Genomic DNA, 21203 nt, shown 5'->3' with positions numbered 1-21203 from the left:
GTTGGCAGGCAGAACAACCTTGGACGTAGGAAGTGATGTCCGCATCCATAGACGGCCACCAGACATATCCGCGGCCAAGGGCCTTCATTTGGACAATGCCTGGGTGGCCGTCATGGAGGCGAGACAGCACAGAGGCACGCATGGACGAGGGAATTACGACGCGGGAGCCCCAAAGGAGGCAATCCTGCATCACTGAAAGCTCGCAACGGCGGCGGAAAAACGGCAGGAGGAGGGGGTCTGTAGAGTAAGCTGCCCATCCTCGAGTTACGGCGGCCATAACTCGGATAATGACAGGGTCGGTAGCAGACGCCGCAGCTATGTCCGAGACGGACATAGGAAGGGACAAGTCATCAATTAGGGATACTTGAACAGTAGGAGCCGGGTCAAGAATGGGCACTGGCAAGGGGCAGCGGCTCAAAGCGTCTGCGTGGGATATATGGCCGCCAGGGCGATAGGCAAGATTATAGGAATAGGCAGAGAGGAATTCAAGCCACCGTAACATGCACGGGGAGAGGATGGGAGGAGTGGGGCGATCCCCGGCAATGATACCCAGAAGGGGCTTGTGATCCGTAATGAGGGAAAAGTGACGCCCGTATAGGTAGTGGTGGAAGCGCTTTACTCCCGCAACGGCAGCCAGCGCCTCCTTATCAAGCTGGCTGTAATTGCGCTCAGGCCTTGATAAGGTGCGGGAGTAAAACGCTATGGGACGCTCCGAGCCATCAGGGAAGGAATGACTAAGAACAGCGCCCACCCCAAAAGGAGAGGCGTCACAAACTAAAGTTAGTGGAAGGGACTCGTCATACTGGACGAGGACTGGAGGAGTAGTGAGGGATTGCTTGACAGCCGCGAGCGCCTGCGCTTCGCGGCTGCTCCAGCTCCAAGGGACTTTGGTGTCCAGGAGGCGGTGAAGGGGCTCGGCCAGGGAAGCTTTGTGGGGAATGAAAGAAGCATAAAAATTTAGGAGCCCCAAGAAAGCTTGTAGCTCTGCTTTAGACTGAGGTGGGGGGGCAGCTAGGATGGCGTTAAGTTTATGTGGATCGGGGTGGATGCCCGCGGCATCGATGCGGTAACCTAGGAAGGTTACAGCAGAGACCCCCAGTTGGCATTTTCCGGGCTTTAAGTGGAGGCCCGCAGCGCGGAAGCGCTGTAGAACAGCGCGCAGCGTCTGAACGAGGCTCGCAGTGTCGGGGGCTGCAATCAAGACATCATCGAAGTATGGGGTGACCCCGGGAATGGCATGGAGCAGGCGCTCCATTAATCCTTGGAAAATTCCCGGGGCCACGCTGACTCCGAATTGCAGCCTTCGACATTTGAAAGCCCCGCGGTGGGTTACTATGGTTTGCGCAAGCGCGGTGGGCTCGTCAACGGGCAGCTGCTGATACGCCTGCGCGAGATCTAATTTTGCGAAAATGCGCCCGTTGCCTAGTGTGTGCAGAACATGCTGCACCACGGGCACAGGATAGGGATGCGCTTGCAGGGCTTTATTTAATGTAGATTTAAAGTCCGTGCAGATCCTCACGGATCCGTCGGACTTAAGGGGAACTACGATTGGAGTTTCCCATGGAGAAAAATCCACGGGTTCCAATATGCCTTGGCGGAGAAGCTTATCTAGTTCCGCGTCCACCTTGGCTTTAAGAGCCAGCGGCAGACGGCGAGCCTTCAAGCGTATGGGGGCTACAGAAGGGTCGAGGTTCAGGGAAATGGGGGAACCTGTATAGCAACCCAGGGAGGGGCTGAAAACGTCAGCGAATTCAGTTAGGAGAGAAGAGAGAGAATTAGAAGAGGGAAGAGGAGAGGGAAGTAAGGAATGCACCCCCGCTATAGAGAGCCCTAGTGCCCTAAACCAATCTAAACCCAGTAAAGATGATAGAGGGTTTTTCACTATGAGGAGCGGAAGCCTGGCGTGGCGGGAACCGTAGGCCACTTTAAATCTGCCACAGCCCAGCAATTCAATGGAGTTCCCCTGGTAGTCACGTAAGCGACAGTCTGGGGGCGATAGGCTAGACCGCTGGATTTTAGGTAGCAAAGAGTGAAATGTGTCCCATGACATGATGGATCTAGCCGATCCCGTGTCCACCTCCATGGATGTTGTCACTCCCTCTAAGGTAATTGGAATGTGCAGCTTACCTCGGCCCTCCGCAGAGGAAGAGGCCGAGTCCACCAGCCATTCAGGGAAAGCAGCGGCCGGGTCGCCAACGGTGAGGGAGTTTTGGCGACGGCCAGGGAAATTGGCTGGATTGCGGTGAGTGTGAGGTGGTTGTTGAGCTGGTCTTCTGTCAGGAGGCGCGGAGCGGCACACGGCAGCCGGGTGGCCCTTTCGGCCGCAATTGTGGCAAAGAGCTTGACGGAATCGGCATTGGGATCGTTGGTGGCGGCCGCCACAACTCAGGCATTGACGTCCGTCTCTGGTGGTGAGCGACTGGAGGCGGTCGACGGCCTGATCGACCTCATTTCGGAAAGCAGATTCTGTAGAATGCGCGTATGAGGCGGTTGAAGGCGCGTATGGGGAAGGCGGTACATAGGCAGCGTGAGGGTGCTGGCTGAGGTGGCTGAAATCTGGGGTGGATTGGTCAGCCATCTCATAGGCTCTGGCATCATCCACCGCGATTTTTAGAGTCAGTTCTGGTCGTGCGAGAATGCGGCGATGTAATTTTACATCGCGGAGCCCGTAGATAAACTGCTCCAGCAGCGCCTCTTCTAGGTCGCTGAACTCGCACAGACTTGCCTCAGCCCGAAGAGCAGCGATGTACTGGGCAATGGTTTGGCCCTCTTTCTGGATGCAACGCCGAAAGTACTGTCGGCGGGCGAAACGGGACGGCGCGGGCTCGTAATGATGCTTGAGGCGAGTCATCAGGTCTTCCCATGGTAGCGAATTTGCTGGTTCTGGGGCAGCAAGAGCCCTAGCCGTGGCGAACATTTCCGCGCCACAGTAGTTTAGGAATATGCCGCGTTTTCTCTCCTGAGAGAGGTTTATGAGGTCATGGGCTATGAGGAAGCAATCGAATCTCTCTAAAAACGCTTCCCAAGCCTCAGCCTCTGGCCTGAAAGGCGAAAAAGCGGCAGAGGTAGCCATTTGTGGCACGACGAAGGGGTCCGTGTCGCCCGTCCTCGTCGCCAGTGTTAGATCCGTAGTGAGGAGACTGAGGCAGAGGTCAGTTCAACGTATTTATTCAAGAACAGGCTAACTGACAACGGACAAAACGCGAGCCGGCTGACAGCTATTTATACTTACAGCTGTCAGCCGGTAGAACCAATAGGGAACCTTGAATTCTCCCGCCGGCTGGAGCGCGCGCCTTGGCCAATCAGAGGGCTTCCTCCGAACGCCCTCTGCTGGCCAGGCTCCTCAGTACTCAACAGTGACTAAGACAGGAGTGACTGTGAACAGGTCCTCCCAACAAAGGCAAGTCATAACTGTCGCACCAGATGCAATTGTGCAAAGGGCCTCTTAGCCATAGCTAAGAAACCATGAGCTCATGAGGGCCAGCAAGTTACAAACTAAACCCATGCAGGATGATGCAATCTAATCTCCAATCAAAGATAGAAGATAACCAAAATGGATGCCATAATTATTCCATCTTGGCGGGATTAAACCCGATCCTCCTCACCATCCAGAATTTAAGAACCTCCAGGCACTGAGATGGGACCTTCACCTTTGCAATGTGAGAGAATTTTCTCAACTAGACGTCATTGGAGTAGTTAGTGATTGAGTATCATTCAAAATTAAAGATTCACCTCCAAGTCAAGCTAAGTCCCCTTGTCGGGAGGGAGAAATGGCTGATTCCAAGATAATTGAAACCATGCTATTTACAGCTCTGGTATAAACAACTATTAATCATTGACAAATTAGACCAGGGATGTCAAACCTTGGCAACTTTAAGACCTGTGGACTTCAACTCCAAGAATGCTGGCTGGGGAATTCTGGAAGTTGAAGTCTATTAGTCCATAGAATATCCCTGCTTTAGACAAATTGTGGTATCCTATAAGTAGTGATTGTAAGCAAGAAACATTCACATATACTTTGTATGATCACGCTATAAAATCCTCCCCATGTTTGGGACTTTGGAACAGAGTGTGGGAAAAGGGTAGGCTTCAAATATTGCAGCAACAGTTTCGCTACCCCGTTGCTGGGTGGGTGTGGCCATGATGGGTGTGGCCTAGTCAGCCTCCTGCACCACGAGGGGGGGTATTTTTCACCCTCCCCAGGCTAGGCTTTTCTCGAGCCTCTGGGAGGGCAAAAATTGCTTCCCGCGGGCTCGGGAGACCCTCCGGAGGCTGGAAACACGCCCATTTCTGGAATTCTGGAACCTCCAGTAGGCCCGTTACCCCCTTCCCTGAGCCTCCATGTGGGCCCTGCACTTACCTGGCATGATGAACGGGTTGCATGGAGACTCCTGGAAGGGGAGGGGTGGGGTGGCATTTGGGGGTTCACTGAACTGGGCAGAATCCTAGTTAGAGCATCGCATGGACACGTGTGAACCCCCAGCAGCCCACCCCTGGTGTGGGAGGGTATGTTTTTGATGCAACCAACACCATTTGCCCATTGAATGTCACACTACCCTGTTTCCCTGAAAATAAGACCTCTCTGGTTAATAAGCCCAATTGGGTTGCACTAAAGTAAGCCCTCCCTGAAAATATTGCAATGCAGCAGCAGCCATGAGGTGACTACGCTCGCCGCCTCCTGCACCTCAAAAATAATAAGACCTCCCCAAAAATAAGGCCCAGTGCTTATTTTCTTGTCTTATTTTCAGGGAAACACAGTACCCGAGAGGTTTCCTTCTTCCAGATGTAACACCCCCAGGTTTTGATATTTCAGCACCACACACATTTCAACAGTAGCCTGCAAACTGACCTGTTGACTGCGGAAAGATTCATCACTCCATAAATGCAGCCGTTTCTCTAAACCTTTCACAACAGCGGCATCCTCTGTTGATGACTGCAAAGGGTTGAGATTTTTCTTCAGCATTCCATGGCTTCCCCTGTGAAATTGAGACTCGGTTTAACACCTGCTTAAGCACTGAATTAATCCATCAGCTATTCTGAGGGACAAAAACAAGAAGACTCGAAAGTGCTGGAAGCTGACTCACTATCTCAGATGGTCTTTGAATCCTGTGATACCTCTGAGTCTTTATAGATCTCCTTTTCCATATTGCTCTTTGTTAAAAATCTATAGTGCTTCCACTATTTGGTGCTGGGAATTCATATACAATCTAGTTTACAAATGCTGAATAAATTTACACCAACAGTACAAATCTAGAATAGAAACAAAATCTAGGCATGCTAGAAAAACCAAGCAATACAATATTATACTAGAACAGATGCCTTGAACAACACAGTATTATACTACAACAAATGCCTAGAACAATACAGTATTATACTACAACACAGTGGCGTAGCGTGGGGGGTGCAGGGGGGGCCAGCCGCACCGGGCGCAACATCTGGGGGGGCGCGCTCGCACTCACAGCTCTGACGATGCCATAGGACCCTTCTCCGATCTGTTTCAGCTTCTCGAACTCCTTGATGCTCCGGCAACTTCCCGGAAGGAGAGCTGGTGAGAAGGCCGTTTCTGCGGCTTGGGGGCGCGGGGGGGAAGCAGCCGGTGTGTGTGTGTCCAGGTGGGCTGGGGGAGCAGCTCCTGCCTGGATGCAGCACCGGCGCCCGGCAGGTGAGCACGGACTACACAACCCAGCCCGCCCGGCCGCCGGGGGAGCGTGAAGGGCACCCTGGCAGTCGGAGTCCGCTCACCCGGTGTGCGGGAGGCACCGCGAAGAAGCCGCCGTGCAGCCGCTTCAGGCGCAGAGGCTTGGGCTCTTGCTCCGCCATGCTCTTCCCTCCGCCGCCTCCCACTTCCGCACAGGCCAGCCCCACACACATACACCCCGGTCCCTTTGGGAGGAAAGGCCGAGGGGCGGAGGGGGTTCGCCCCGGGAGGCTCCAGGCGGGGCGTCTCCTCCTTCCCTCCCTCCCTCCCTTTGTCAGGCCAAGGAAGCGGCCGAGGGGAAGAGGGCAGGCAGTGTGGCCCAGTGGTTGGGGCGTCAGACTGGCCCGTCTCAGCTCCGGAAGCTCCTGGGATGACCCTGCCCAGTGCAGCAGGGGGGCAGTGGTGTAGCGTGGGGGGTGCAGGGGGGGCGGCCGCACCGGGCGCAACATCTTAGGGGGCGCAAATTACTTGCCTTGCCCCGGGTGCTGACAACCCACGCTACGCCACTGCTACAACAAATGCCTTGAACAATACAGTATTATACTAGAACAAAGACCTGTTATTGGCATTATTGCTACACAGACTTGATTTTTTATTGCTTTTTATGGCTACAAAAAGGCCATATGGCTTTTTTTGATTAGAGAGGTTGTCTTGATATATCATGGAATCCTCCTCCTGGATTTGATGCATGGACTTTTAAAACATAGAACACAGAATCATAGAGTTGGGAGGGACCTCAGAGGTCATCTAGTTCAACCTTCTGCTCAAGGCAGATGACCTTATACCAGTGATGGCGAACTTTTTCGGCACCGAGTGCCCAAACCAGAACATGTGCGCCGGTGATGCACACCAGCCAGCTGGTCTTCAGGTTTCCAGCATGTGCATGCGCATCGGTCAGTTGGTCTTCAGGTATCCGGTGTTTCGGCACATGTGAAGAGCAGCTGGCTGACGCACATGCCTGGGGCAGAAACCAAAAGAGCAGCTGGTGATGGTGCACGTGCATACAAAGAGGGGTCTGTGTGCCACCTCTGGCACGCGTGCCATTAGACCTTGAGCTTGTTTGGAGGTTCTAGCAGGGGAGCGCAGCTATCGTATACCCTTGACCGAAGATTGGTACACTGCTTCTATCTGGGATGGTTGTCCTCTTCCACCGAGTGCGCAGCTTCGGGAGAGACGCACATGGAGCAGTGAGGGAGGGAGGGGACACCCGCCTAGCCAGCCAGATCAGCCGAATTAACCCTGGCAATCAATGGGGTGACAGATGTCACAGCCAGATCGCCCTCACGTGCTATAGGTTTGCCATCATGGCCTTATACCATCCCAGTCAAATGGATGTCCAGTCTACTTTTGAAAACCTCCACAATGAAGCATCCTCAGCTCTGGAATGCAAGCTTTTCCACTGATTAATTATTCTCACTGTCGGTAAATTTATCCTTATTTCTAGGTTTAATCTTTCTTTAACAAGCTTCCACCCATTAAATCTTGTCCTGCCATCAGGTGCTTTGGAGAATAAGTCTCTCTCCTCTTCTCTCTAACAGCACCTCAAATACTAGAAGACTGCTATCATATCCACCCAATCCTTCCCTTGGGTGGATATGATAGCAGTCTTCTAGAAGGCTAAGCATATTGAACTCCCTCAACAGTTCATCATACGATTTAGCTTCCAGACCCCTTGTTGTCTTTGTTTCTCTTCTATACACATTTTCTGAGGTCTCAGCATCTTTTTTGTATCATGGCGATCAGTTTTTAAAAGTAATTTTTCAATACATCAAACTAAACTAAACACTCTAAATATTGTGGGACTAGAACTCCTATGACTTTAATTGCAAATAATGAATTCACACTACTGCAACAGCACATTTTAGAATATAATATCCTCTCTTTAGTCCAATTTTAGGGAATAAAAAAAAAGCAAAGACGATCCAGAGGTAAGCTTCAGATATGAAGAAACATAAGTAAAACAGTAATCTGAGAGAAGGAGAAGAATGGAAGGGAGGAGGAGGAGGAGAGGGCTGCTTTAACTTGCTGGGTGAACAGATAGCCAGAGATCAGTATATTTTTACTGACAGATCATTCAAATTTTGCATTACTTACATGGCAGGTGCACATTTAGGCAGCCCCATGGCATTTGTTGGGGGTGTAGAAGGAAGCGCAGGTAGAACAGAACTCAGGAAAGCTACGGGATTCTGAATCCGACCCGTAGGAGAGAGAGGTGTAGGAAGCACATTTTGGGGCTGGAACTGGTTCATGTTAGACACAGAGAGCAGAAGTGGTGGCAACACATGTTCTCTGGGACTTGGAAGAGGCTGCTCCATTTGGTTTGTCAACCCTCCCAGAGATTTTGATTGGGCTGGTGGAGGAGATGCTAAGAGGTTTTCCTTCTTCGTTGTTTTCTGGGTTCCTAGAGGTACGTTGCTGAAAGAAGACACAGAGGAGCTAGAAGGGCTACTGCCTGCTGAGGTGTTTTGAGATGCCAGGAACTGTTTAGGTCGGGTGTATGTGAATATCTGTGTAGAAGGAACCTTGTTCTGCTTGTATGTAGCCGATGAAGGTTGCTTCTGGTGCTGATGCTGAATGGGTAAAGTAGCAGATTTTCCTGGGCCAGTATTGAATAATGACTCTGGTGGATCTGGGTGAGATGGTTGATGGATTTGCTGTTGCTCAAACAACACCTGACTGTGTAGTTGTTTTAACTGGGTGGCATCCCTGTATCCAAAAAATCAAAATAGATACAATTTATAATACAGGGTAGTGTAGGCTCTACTTTTGAAACCAAATCAAAATTATACATTTTGCCTTACATTTCACAGCCTTTTTAGAGTAAGTAAGAACTGGCACAACAAACAATCCAAAATCCGAATCCCATGTATAACAAACAGATTATTTCTCCACCTACAAGGACCTTATCAATTCCTTCTAATAAAATACTTTTCATTTTTTTTCTTTCCAGCCAAAATGTCTATTAATCAAAAGATACAGTACACCTATTTCGTCTTTTCTTCTGCCCCTTCATAGAAGTTCAATAGTAAGAATGTAAAAAGGTGGGAAAGCCAATGGAAGAACATAGGGAGGTTGCAACATAATCTGAATCTCACAATGTTTTTTTTGTGAGTGAGATAAGCAGGGACCTCTACTGGGGGTGGTGGTATTAAAAGAGTCAAGATGGCAGCAATGACTGTGTTATCAAAGCATCCCCTTGTTTATGTGTGTTGTAAATGACACATCAATAAAAGGGTGGGGCTTTGATCACACAGCCACAACCACTCAACTGATTTTTTTAGAGGCAGTCACAAGAATCCTCCCACACACATCCCTGCGGCCAATTCGCTCTCACAGGGAGGGGCTTCTCCTGGTGCCGTCCACTAGGCAATGCCAACGGGCGACACCAAGGAGTAGGGCCTTCTCTGTGATGGGCCCAACCCTCTGGAATGACCTCCCCCCCGACATTAGAACCACCACTGACTTCCGCTCCTTCCGACAGAAATTGAAGACACACCTGTTCCGACTGGCTGGCCTGGCATAATTATTACATCTACCTCCTGGCATACATATCTCTTACTGGTTTTTTAGAGGGATTGTTCTTTTATACTTAATTTTATAGGATATTGGGGTTTTAAATTTTGTACATTTTAAATTATTTACTTAGCAGTACAGTTCTGTATATCTTTTATCCTCCTCTTATTTATGTATCTATTTACTTAATAATTTTAATTGTCTAAATTTTATAGTTATTTATGATGTTTTCTGATATGGACTGTACACCACCCCGAGTCCCTTTCGGGAGAGGGGGCGGTCTATAAGCGCTAAGAAATAAATAATAAATAATAAATAAGAAAACTTCACCAGAAGCATCCTAGCTTTTCCTTTGTAGGTATCCTTTATTCTTTGGGTATTACCAAAGAATCTGGAGACCTAATATTGTTCTACACCGGGGATGTGCAACCTTGAGAACTTTAAGACCTATGAGCTTCAACTCAATTCTCAAATTCTGAGAGTTGAAGTCCACAGGTCTTAAAGTTGCCAACGTTGGACATTCCTGTTCTATAGCAAAATAATATTTCCAGATTGACAATACATTTCATTTGCTGCAACCTTGATGCTTACGTATTTATTCACAAGTAACTTCTCTATTACTCTTTTTTCTGATTGACTTCAAATGTACAAAGATATTGAAGAAATTAGGAAACAAAGAGTAATAATCTATCCCTCTCCTCCCCCCCCCCCCCCGCCCCAGATGCCAATGATGTATTCATTGTATGAAGTAACTAGAGATAAATTGAACTTATAATGGGATGTCCCTCCAGCACTAAATATGTACCAACCAGTATTTTCTTACTTACAGTTTAGGTTTAGCCAGAACGGGGGGTGGCTCTTTGGAGGGTGAAGAGGGCTCCTGAAGTTTAAAAGCCTGTCCATTGATTTTATTTGGAAAACTGTTTGGTCTGGCTTGATTTTTAGGTCCACTTCCATCTTCTGATGAGGTTTCACTTCCCTTCTCATCTTCAGGGAGTTTAAAGTGCACACGAAGACCAATTTTGGAACTTGACCGGGGCTCGTTGTGATTTACCAGAACGCTTTCCAATTTAGGTTTTGGAGGGTTATCTACCAATGAAAGAGAAGGGGTAGGCGCCAAAGGCTGGTGTTCAGAAGCCACTAGACTGAGAGAAGGTATGGTATGAAGAGCAGCATTACTCGTCTGGTCCACAGGCCCTACAACAGAAGCATTGCTTATTTATGTATTTATCAAAAATGTCCATCTTGCCAAAGGTGATTCTAGACAGCTTACAGACATTGAATAACATGCAGTATAAAACATTAAAACTACAATAAAGATCTCAAATTAAAAAAAAAGAAATTAAGATAAAAGTAAGCACAATGGAGAAGGAAGGGGCAAAGTGCACACATGGAGGAGGTGAGGTATAATCTACTCCATTAGCAACCTCCAACATGCCACAGCCCCATTAGGGACCCAGGCTAGTTGGCAGCCATTGTTTTGGCCCACAAGAGGACGTTGTTGGGAAGGAACCTTGGCCACTCTTGGAGTCTGGGGAAGGCTCTGATGAGTGCTCTGTGTTGGAGGCAGATATGGGGCCAGGGCCATCTAGCAGTTACCAGCTGCCTTCAGAGTCGGACATCAGTAGGGCAGAAGAACAGCTGGAGCCTGTTCCCAGTGTGCGTATGTGCAGAGTTGCCAGACGAAGGGAACAGCTAAGGAACAAGGGTCGACGGGCGTAAGGCCATAGGTGGATGATGAATGGCCCCTCCCACAAGGAATAAAAGAGGGGCAAAAGGGGAAGGGAGTTTGCAAGAGACAATTAGTTCATTCCTACATTCTTGCCAAGTATTGCAGCGTCTGAAAAATATTGGCCTGGCCACTCTCCAAGCCTGATAAAGGTTGGTAATTGTGAACTATCTTGAAAGACTGTGGGAGAGGAATGACTTTGCTGGAGAGAAAGTCACTGTAAATTAAATAAAAGGGATTTATCGGGATGAGGACTCAGCTTTGTGATGCTGGGGAAGTCTAGGTCAGAACAGTCATGTTTTCAAGGCCTTTTGACCCATGCCAGGAAAGTCTCCTCTTCTGGATTTCCCCAGCTGAAAGGGTTTGCAAGCATGCCCCTTCTGCCAGCACAGGTAGAGCAGTCTAATTGCATGGGGGGTTATCACATAACCTGGACCTATGTCCTGAGAGGCTTTAAAGGTGATAACCAACACCTTGAATTGGACTCAGAAGCAGAATGGCAGCTGGTGCAGTTTACAGAACAGCACGTAACATGGGCAGGGGTGAAATCCAGCAGGTTTTGACAGGCTCTGGACAACCGGTAGCGGAAGTTTTGAGTAGTTCAGAGAACCGGTAGCAGAAATTTTGAGCAGTTCGGAGAATTGGCAAATGCCATCTCTGGCTGGCCCGAGAATGGGGTGGGAATGGAGATTTTGCAGTATCCTTCCCCTGCCACGCCCACCAAGCCACGCCCACAGAACCAGTAGTAAAAAAAATTGAATTTCATCACTGAACATCAGCCATCTGGGGGGGGCCAAGATCTGCCTCCTTATATTATCATGCTTAAATATATCAATAGCAATAGACAAAAATAAATATTGTTGGGTGATTATGCAAACAAAAAAGTACATTTTGGGCACAGATAAAAATATTGAATTGATCCAAGGGATCCACAGAGGAGAAAAAAAGTCAAGATGACATCTATGATGGTGTGACTGAAGTCCCATCTTTTTTTTTTTACGTGTGTTGTTGCCCCTAGGTCAATATAGAGGAAACCCCTATTGATCTTGTCAATTTTCATTTGACCTTTTTATTTGAATATTTTTTTAAAAGGTTATCCATTATATCATGCCTTATTGATTGATTGCAACTTTTCCTAAATTTAAAGCATTTGTATGCAATTTTCTAAAAGTTTTTTTCTAAAAGTAACTATGGTTTATTTGCATTTTCCATGCACATTTTTCCCCTAATGGCTCTTTCACAAATACATGATTTCTTCTGCATTTTTTTAATTGGATAAAACAGTCTAGCAGGTACCTCTAATTGCTGCTGATGGAGCAACTGTTTTGACAGATTGTGGTTGGGGAGCATTTTTCCCCTCCACTCATTTTTTTTCCCGGTGCCATCTGTGACCCAAATATATAAATTAGATCAGAAGATGGATACAAATTGAATAATCAGCGAGAACTGAAATACTCTGACTCCTTAGAAAGTAGCATCGTTGTTGGAAACAATAGACTGAGAGCATCTATAGTTAGTTAATCTTTCAGTAGCTCCCTAATCCTGTTGACGCTATCTGGGAAAAGAGCGAAACATAAATCAAAGTTGTTTATCCTAATTGACAGAAAAATAGGTGGATCCCTTATTCTCTCTCCAACCAAAAAAGACAAAAGAATTCCATGGAAATATGGATAATGATAAATGTTTTAATCAATCGGTTTAGTGTTGACCTATTTTCTTTTGTTTCGTGCTGCTGTAATTTTGGGGTCAACCATTCTTCCCTATTTGCACAAACTTCTTTCTGCAAAACAGTTTCCACAGTTCTGGAAACATTTACTGATATCTGAGTTAGGGTTAACCTTTTCTGAAATGGGAGGAAAGGCAGAGAGGCACTGTTTCTATATCCCAGAATGTCAGGGATGATTTGATATTGGCAACACGTACTAATGACTTAGTAACTCGATTCACACTAAACCATAGGATGGTGTGTTTGGTGTTGATTTGGTTTATTTTAGTTCCAGACTTTATGATTTATTTAAAAAATGGTTTTATAACTTCGCACAGCATGTAATAAATAAAGAATGACTTAGTATGAAGGGAGAACTCAAGAGTCAGTTTGTAATCTTTATTTTTAGACAGAGTCTAAATTGTAAACTTCACCTGGCCTAAAATCTGAACTTTCACTGAAACAAATATTCTTGCCTGTTTATTTCCTTTATTTTAATAATCGGTTAGCTCTTGTTGAACTATAATCAGTTATCTATCTATCTATCTATCTATCTATCTATCTATCTATCTATCTATCTATCTATCTATCTACTTACCTACCTACCTACCTACTTACCTACCTACCTACCTACCTACCTATCTACCTACTTACCTACTTACCTACCTACCTACCTACCTGCCTGCCTGCCTGCCTGCCTGCCTGCCTATCTATCTATCTATCTATCTATCTATCTATCTATCTATCTATCTATCTATCTATCTATCTATCTATCTATCTATCTACTTACCTACCTACCTACTTACCTACCTATCTACCTACCTACCTACCTATCTATCTACTTACCTACCTACCTATCTATCTATCTATCTATCTATCTATCTATCTATCTATCTATCTATCTATCTACTTACCTACCTACCTACCTACCTACCTACCTACCTATCTATCTATCTATCTATCTATCTATCTATCTATCTATCTATCTATCTATCTATCTATCTATCTACTTACCTACCTACCTACTTACCTACCTATCTACCTACCTACCTACCTACCTATCTATCTACTTACCTACCTACCTAACTATCTATCTATCTATCTATCTATCTATCTATCTATCTATCTATCTATCTACTTACCTACCTACCTACCTACCTACCTACTTACCTACCTACCTATCTATCTATCTACTTACCTACCTACCTACCTACCTACCTACCTACCTACCTACCTACCTACCTACCTGTCTGTCTATCTATCTATCTATCTATCTATCTATCTATCTATCTATCTATCTATCTATCTATCTATCTATCTATCTATCTACTTACCTACCTACCTACCTATCTACTTACCTACCTACCTACCTACCTACCTACCTACCTACCTACCTACCTACCTACCTACCTATCTATCTATCTATCTATCTATCTATCTATCTATCTATCTATCTATCTATCTATCTATCTATTTATCTAAATGGCTGTGTGTATGTTCCAGCATAACTCTGGAACACCTTGAGCAATTTCAACCAAACTTGATACACAGATGACTTACTCTCCAGAAACAAATACTGTGGGGGTAAGACACCCCTAACACCCCGGGATGTGTGTTTTGTTAAGATACAGACTGTTGTGCCTTAAAATGGCTTCTACTGTACTGCTGTAAAATGGCTTCTACTAAACAGTAGAGTTGCCATAGTAACAGCTTCACAGTACTCTACAAGGGGGCTGCCTTTGGTAGGGGGGAAATTCCAACATTAAAAATTATGTTTGGTCCAGTTATTTTCTCCTTATAAATGAATATCCGGACAACGGTGGGTTATCAGCTAGTTTGTAATAAAACTTCCACTAAATAGTAACTTCTAATCAGAAAGCGCCAAAATGACAAAAATAAATAACCAGTGAGTCATATATGGCTGACTAAAGTTCTTCTGAAATCTAGAACTTCCTCCCTCCTTTCCTTCCTAGACATTAAAAAATGATTAAAATATAAGGAAACAATTAAACAAGGCTGTTAAAATCGATTTGTTTATTTATATTTGAGAAACTGCCCAAATCAGTGGTAACCGTGACTACCGTACAAATTTAAAAACAAACCCAGAATACATTTTTGAAAATTATAACAGGGGGAACAGGCATATTATACCATAAACAAACCTAAAATAGCTGAGTCCTGGATGAGATGCATCCCAGGCCAGGATCTGGAAAAGCCAGGTCTTCAAGGCCTGTTTAAAGGGTATTGGGGATGGTTGAACATCCGTGGGGATGTTGTTCCAGGGGACAGATGCCATGAGAAAGAAGGCCTGCTTCCTGGGCCCATCAGATAGCATTGCTGAAGAGATGGGTCCTTAAATGGGTCCCCAGCGTTTCAGGATGTGTGGAAACAAGGAAAAGTGTATCTCTTGGATAACCAGGATCTGTGCCTGATTCGACTAAGCTACTTTTAAAACCATTAAAATGAAATAATAAAGAGTCGAGGTGGCACAGTGGTTAGAGTGCAATAATGCAGGCTTACTTCTGCTGACTGCTGGCTGCCTGCAATTTGGCAGTTCAAATCTCACTAGGCTCAAGGTTGACTCAGCCTTCCATCGCTCCGAGGTGGGTAAAATGAGGACCCAGATTGTTGGGGGCCATAGGCTGACTCTGTAAACCGCTTAGAGAGGGCTGTAAATAAGGACTATGAAGTAGTATGTAAGTCTAAGTGCTATTGCTATTGCTATAGTGCAACAATAAAAAAAAAACTTAATAAAACTGAACGTCTGATTCAGTTACTTACATTAAAGCCTTACCTTTAACAATTAGATGAGCTGAGCTGGAGACGGTCCCATATTTATTGCTCGCCGTGCATGTAAAACTTCCTGAATCTTCTGAAAAGACTTCAGCGATGACCAAAGTGCAGATCTCCTCTGAAAACCATTGTTACGAAAGTTAGCGGTTTTTCATAAAGCATGAAATAAACCTTCAGTCAACCATATCATAGCATGATCTCTAGATAGTTCATGTCACAATTTCCAGACAGTGTATTTAAATGATAGGAATTACATTCCAACAGGTCTCACCTTTTGCGCAGAAGCTCAAAACAGCCTACCAAAAGCTTTCTCCTTGTATTTTCCCCCATACCCAGGGGTGGCAGCCAGGTGGTTCGGACCGGTTCGGGCAAACCGATAGCTCTGACAATCAGCTGAGAGTGAACTGCTTCTCTCTGGCGATCAGGTGGGCCCGCCTGCCTGCCCCTGGACTACACTGACCTATATTTCCTTTGTTCAAAGCCCACCTGATAGGCATGGCAGAGCGGATTGCCTTGCCTCAGCTGTTTTACTCACTGGGGCAGTAGAAGGTAAGTTTTTGAGCTGTTTTCAAACCTACTGCATGCACGTAGCAGCCGTTTAGTGCGTGTGTGAGCTAAGAGAGCGCTCAGCGAACCAGTTGGTTAACCGGTTGAATCCCACCACTGCCCATACCAATACCATGGGGTAGGTTGGGTTGAGAGAGAGTGACCAGAACTTGGATGTCCCCACTCAGACATAGAGTGGGGACATCCAGCTTCTGGTGCATCTTCAGCTATGGAAGTACATTGGGTGATTTTGGGTCACTTGGAAGTACACTTTCATCAAAACATTGCATGATTCTCTAAAATGCATAGAACCCAAAACTGGTAACATTTGTTAGCAACTGAGACAAAAAGATGCAGTTTAGTGCTGGATTAGAAATCAGAAATTGTGAATTCAAGTCCTGTTTTAGGCATGAAATCAGCAGGATGACTTGGAGGACAGTTCACTCCTGCTCAGCACAACTCATTTGTGATTATAGAGAAAACAAAAGGAAGATTTCTCTCCTTCACTGGGTTACAGTTTTGGGAAAAACCGACAGAATAGCCTATTTTTTTTCCTTGCATAACTTCCCTAACTGATCTGAAGATAAACTAGGGTTTGAAGTTTTAAAAACATATGGGATTAAAGACCTATACAACACATCTAGCCTCTCTTTCTTAGTATGATAATATGAGGAGCAAATACTTGGTTTTTATTCATTTATTTAGTATAGAGTATCTACAGATGTCATGCAATCACTGATATACAAATATGTTTACATAAAGCAATATCTGGGTGTATATATGAACAAAGTATCAACAAAGATTAAGGATTTCTGGGTGTTTCCTTGTTATTATCAAGCAGTGACCACAAGTAGAGATATTTAAAATTATTGTAAGAGTCATTTCCCCAAGTGATTAAGATTCTGGATATCAACAGGGGACATTTTTCATTAACAAGTTTTCTCTAGTTCATAGAGAAGCTGTGAGAAACAAAGTAAAAAAGTTCCCCTAACTATGTTCTTCTCCTGTTTATTGGGAGATATTGGCTCCAAACTGAATGTAATTTAATTGCTGGAATTTTTGTAACCCCGTCCCTTTGGTAGATTTGACTAACATGGTGAGAATTTTGTATAGAAAAGAATCATCCTGAGTTTTACACCGTTGCTAAAGACAATGACCATTACATGGGTGTCCCACTAAATAGGGGCAGTCATAGGGTGAGGTCAAAAGATTCAGATTGTGGCCCTGATGATGCACATAAAAATGAGAGTTTTAATTGGACAAGTGTGGCCATCATCTGGACTTTTTAAACCATACCCTATAGCCATGATGGCGAACCTATGGGCACGCACACCATCACCAGTTGCTCTTCCAGCTTCCGTTGCACGCATGCATGCTGGACAGCTAGTCCTCTTCCGGGTTCCAGCACGCATGCATGCTGGACAGCTGGTCTTCATGTGAAGACCAGCTGGCCAGCGTGCATACGAACGCGGAACCCAGAAGAGAGCAACTGGCTGGAATGCATGCATGTGCCGGAACCCAGAAGAGCAGTTAGCTGCTGTGCTTATGCGCACCAGCCAGCTGCTCTCTTCCGGGTCCTGGTGCTTTGGAGCATGCACATCCTCAAGTTTCAGCACTCAGTGTCAAAAAGGTTAATCATCACTGTCCTATAGACTCTACCACCACCACGAAGGGTTTTGAGTTCCACAGGAACCAAATCTGCTCAGCTGTTCAGGGAAAGGGCAACCCATGCACTTTAGAAGGAAAGGGAAAACCCTAAGGATGAATTCTAGCAAGTGGGCAGACTATCAGCTAGTGAGGAGCTGGCTATTCATGCCCAGCCACAAAAAACTCTCCCACAAAAGGTACAGACAAATGTGCTTTTGTTCCTCCAAAGCCATTTGGAGGACACACTTCATGTGCCTTAAACATGGAGTCACTACTCCACAGTCCCTGGATGAGGTTCCTTGTGCACTTTCATCTAGCACTGACTCAGATCCAAAAAATAGTCACAGTCAGGGTTCCCCCTTGGAGGGAGGATTCCTGACGTGGCCTTCTCCAATTTCGGACCTGGAATGCCTGAAGCGATTCTCTCATATTTCATGACTGAGAGTAATGTGGAGCAGTGAGGGTTAAGTGAAAAAAAAATTGGCACAGGTTGAGGTGTGACAATACACTTCCATTGGCAAGTTGGATAAATATAGTACGATCCAACATCATCTGGTGTACATTTGACTTCCAAGAAAGTAAGGGACATAATAAGGTCTGTTTCATTCACATCAAGGCTGGAAAAGAGCGGAAGTCCCAGTTTTGAAATAAGGACCATCTAGTGAAGATGAAGAATGGAAGCATAATTCCACCCCTTGAATCTCTTCAAGGTCAGTGTTAGTCATCTTTCCAAGATTTCAGTGCTAATGATATTCTGACCTCACAGAGAATAGGCTCCTTTCAATTAAGTGGGCCTCATTAGCAAATTAAAGCATCATGCTATATTCTTAACTTAGAATTTTATTTAGAATGACCTGGAAATAAGTCCGATTAAAATCAGTGGGACTTTTTCAGAGTAGGTATGTAGATGATTCTGTTGTTATTTGTGCACTTTTTGCTTTTTTCACAGATTGTGTGTGTGTGTGTGTGTGTGTGTGTGTGTGTGTGTGTGTGTGTGTGTGTGTGTGTGAACCTATTCTCTAAAGCACCTGAGGACAGGACCAGAATGAATGCTGGAAATTGGAATGGATGTAAGCTTATCAAAAGAAGATCCAACCTAGAATTAAGAAGTTTTCTGACAGTGAGAACAATTATCCAGTGGAATGACTTGAGTCCTGAACTTGTGAGGGCTCCATCACTGGTGGTTTTTAGAAGAGATTGGACAATAGGGCCTCCTGCTTGGGCATGAGGCTTATTTATTTATCACCCATCTTAACCCATTCATTAGCCACCCATCTTACCATAGGGTACCTCTGGGTGGAGTAGACTCAGGGTAACTCTGGATTGGACTAGAATACCTCCAAGTTCCCTTCCAACTTCCTTCCAACCTTGTTATTTTGTATTTTGTATTCAGGTGAAGTTGAATGGAATATTTCACAATCGGGGGTGGGTTCCTCAACTGGTTGGTATTGGTTCGCCACGCGCACACTTTGCCAAATAGCATTAAGAGTTGTTAACCTAATCTTGCGTAGCGTCTTCTCTGGTAATATTGTACTGCTGACTAGAGCATACAAAACATTTGCTAGACCAATTCTCCAATACAGCTCATCTGTCTGGAACCCGCATTGCATATCGGACATTAATACAATTGAGCAAGTCCAGAGATACTTCATGAGAAGAGTCCTCCTCTCCTCTGCTTGCAACAGAATAACTTAAGCCACCAGGATTGAAATTTTAGACTTCGACAACTTAGAACTACGCTGCCTTCGGTCTGACTTAAGCATACTACATAAAATTATCTGCTACAATGTCCTGCCAGTCAATTACTACTTCATCTTCAACCACAACAATATATGAGCAAACAATAGATACAAAAAGAAGGTAAACCACTCCAAACTCGATTGCAGAAAATACAACTTCAGCAACAGAGTGGTCAATGCCTGGAATGCACTACCTGACTCTCTGGTTTTTTCCCCAAACCCCCAAAACTTTGAACCTTAGACTGTCTACCGTTGATCTCACCCATTCCTAAGAGGTCTGTAAGGGGCATGCATAAGCGCACCAAAGTGCCTACCATCCCTGTCCTAATTATCTCCATTTATTTGTATCCATTTCATGTATTCATGAACATGTTTATACATATATCTGTTATCGTATACATGCTTGACAAATAATAAAAAAATAATAATAAAAATAAATACTTCTTGTAGTCAAGAAAAGAGCAGTGGCCTTGTCCCCTATATCTAATGGAAAACACGAGTAGCAGTATTCTTCCACATTTCAATATACTAATAAATAATTTAGCTTCATATTATAGAAGAAGTTCATGTCCATGGATAATTGTAGGTAGAGTCAAAGTACTCAAGGTGACCACTGCAATTGTGTGACTGAAGTCCTGTCCCTTTTTATATGTTTGGAACAGAATCAGCTTTTCTAATATAGCTTGCCTGAACAATATAATCTCTTTGCTTTATGCATATGGGACATACTGACGAGAATACCTCAGTGTGTGGGAAGCAGGAACTGCAATAATACATTTTGGGGGGGGGGGGGGAATCTGCTTGCATGTTTTTTAATCACAGCAACAAGTCTGTAAGAGTGAAGTAATTTAGTAAGCAGGTGCACTGGGATAAATATACTTACCCGGTTCAGCCATGGAGCGAGGTTCTAATAAAAAAGAAAAAAAAACAATACTTAACTCTGTATTTATTTTAACATACATCGTATTCTTTCAAAGTTTTGCATGAAAAACTCTATATTTGGGGGGCAATTTGTATACTTAAGCTTCTTTAAATCCAGATAGATGGATCTTTAAACTGCTGGAGTAATACAGTTATTTTTGGTCCTGTTCCTAATCTCTGACTCATCTTGAAGAGGAGAAGGAGGAAGAGGAGAAAAAGGAAGAGTCAGAATCAAAATCTAGATCCAATCACAGTGGAGAACCAGGATCAGGTCCTATTGCTCCTGACTCTGCCCAAAGACCTCCGTCACACGCTAGACTCCAAGCCATCCATCCCATAAGAATGCTCTGGTCTTTGAAGAAGTTGGTTATTAGAAATAACATTGGCTTGTATGAATTTGTAGTGGTTTAAGATTATGCCTTGTTGTCTACTACCCTGTTTCCCTGAAAATAAGCCCTCCCTGAAAATACTGCAACACAGCAGCTGTCATGAGGTGACCATGCTCGCTGCCTCCTGTACCTCTAAAATGCTGATTTCGGGGGTTCAAAGTGCTCATTTTGGGGGTCCAAAGAAAATAAGACCCTGTCTTATTTTCGGGGAAACACGGCATAGTGCAGTATCCTACACAATAAGGCATTATATTCTACAATACACTGCTGTTTATTGCTGATCGTTAACTATGAACTCCTGTTTCCCTACCTTTACTATGATAAGCCAGAATATACATATGGTAGTTATATCCACCATATTTTAATTTCATTTCATTTCTCTATTGGTGAAACCCAAACCTGAACTTGCTTCAAGTTTTAGGGGCAGAGTTTAAATGTTTTACCCTGGGTGGGCAAAAGGGTAACAATCTAGAAAATTACCAATTCATCAAAAGGTTATTTGCTGTTCTCTACAGTCCTATGC

The 21203-nt window shown here is 44.9% G+C and overlaps 1 protein-coding gene across 2 annotated transcripts in view; it reads right to left on the bottom strand.

Annotated features, from left to right (window-relative positions):
• The window catches only part of MYPN (myopalladin), a gene marked incomplete at its 5' end in the record, with an annotated part of 93474 nt that overhangs the window by 38698 nt on the left and 33573 nt on the right, over positions 1–21203 (bottom strand). For both annotated transcript variants that reach the window (XM_081956202.1, XM_081956203.1), the window contains 5 exons: positions 4850–4976; positions 7793–8404; positions 10039–10408; positions 15440–15556; positions 20254–20277. In XM_081956202.1, the coding sequence (XP_081812328.1) occupies positions 4850–4976; positions 7793–8404; positions 10039–10408; positions 15440–15556; positions 20254–20277 (1250 nt within the window). The remainder of the gene's footprint in view (positions 1–4849; positions 4977–7792; positions 8405–10038; positions 10409–15439; positions 15557–20253; positions 20278–21203) is intronic.

The sequence above is a fragment of the Natrix helvetica genome (genome assembly GCF_964273705.1).
Source record: "Natrix helvetica genome assembly, chromosome: 5".
Taxonomy (NCBI): domain Eukaryota; kingdom Metazoa; phylum Chordata; class Lepidosauria; order Squamata; family Natricidae; genus Natrix; species Natrix helvetica.
Note: the sequence above shows the minus strand (reverse complement) of the source record. Positions and strands in the feature narration are given on the sequence as shown.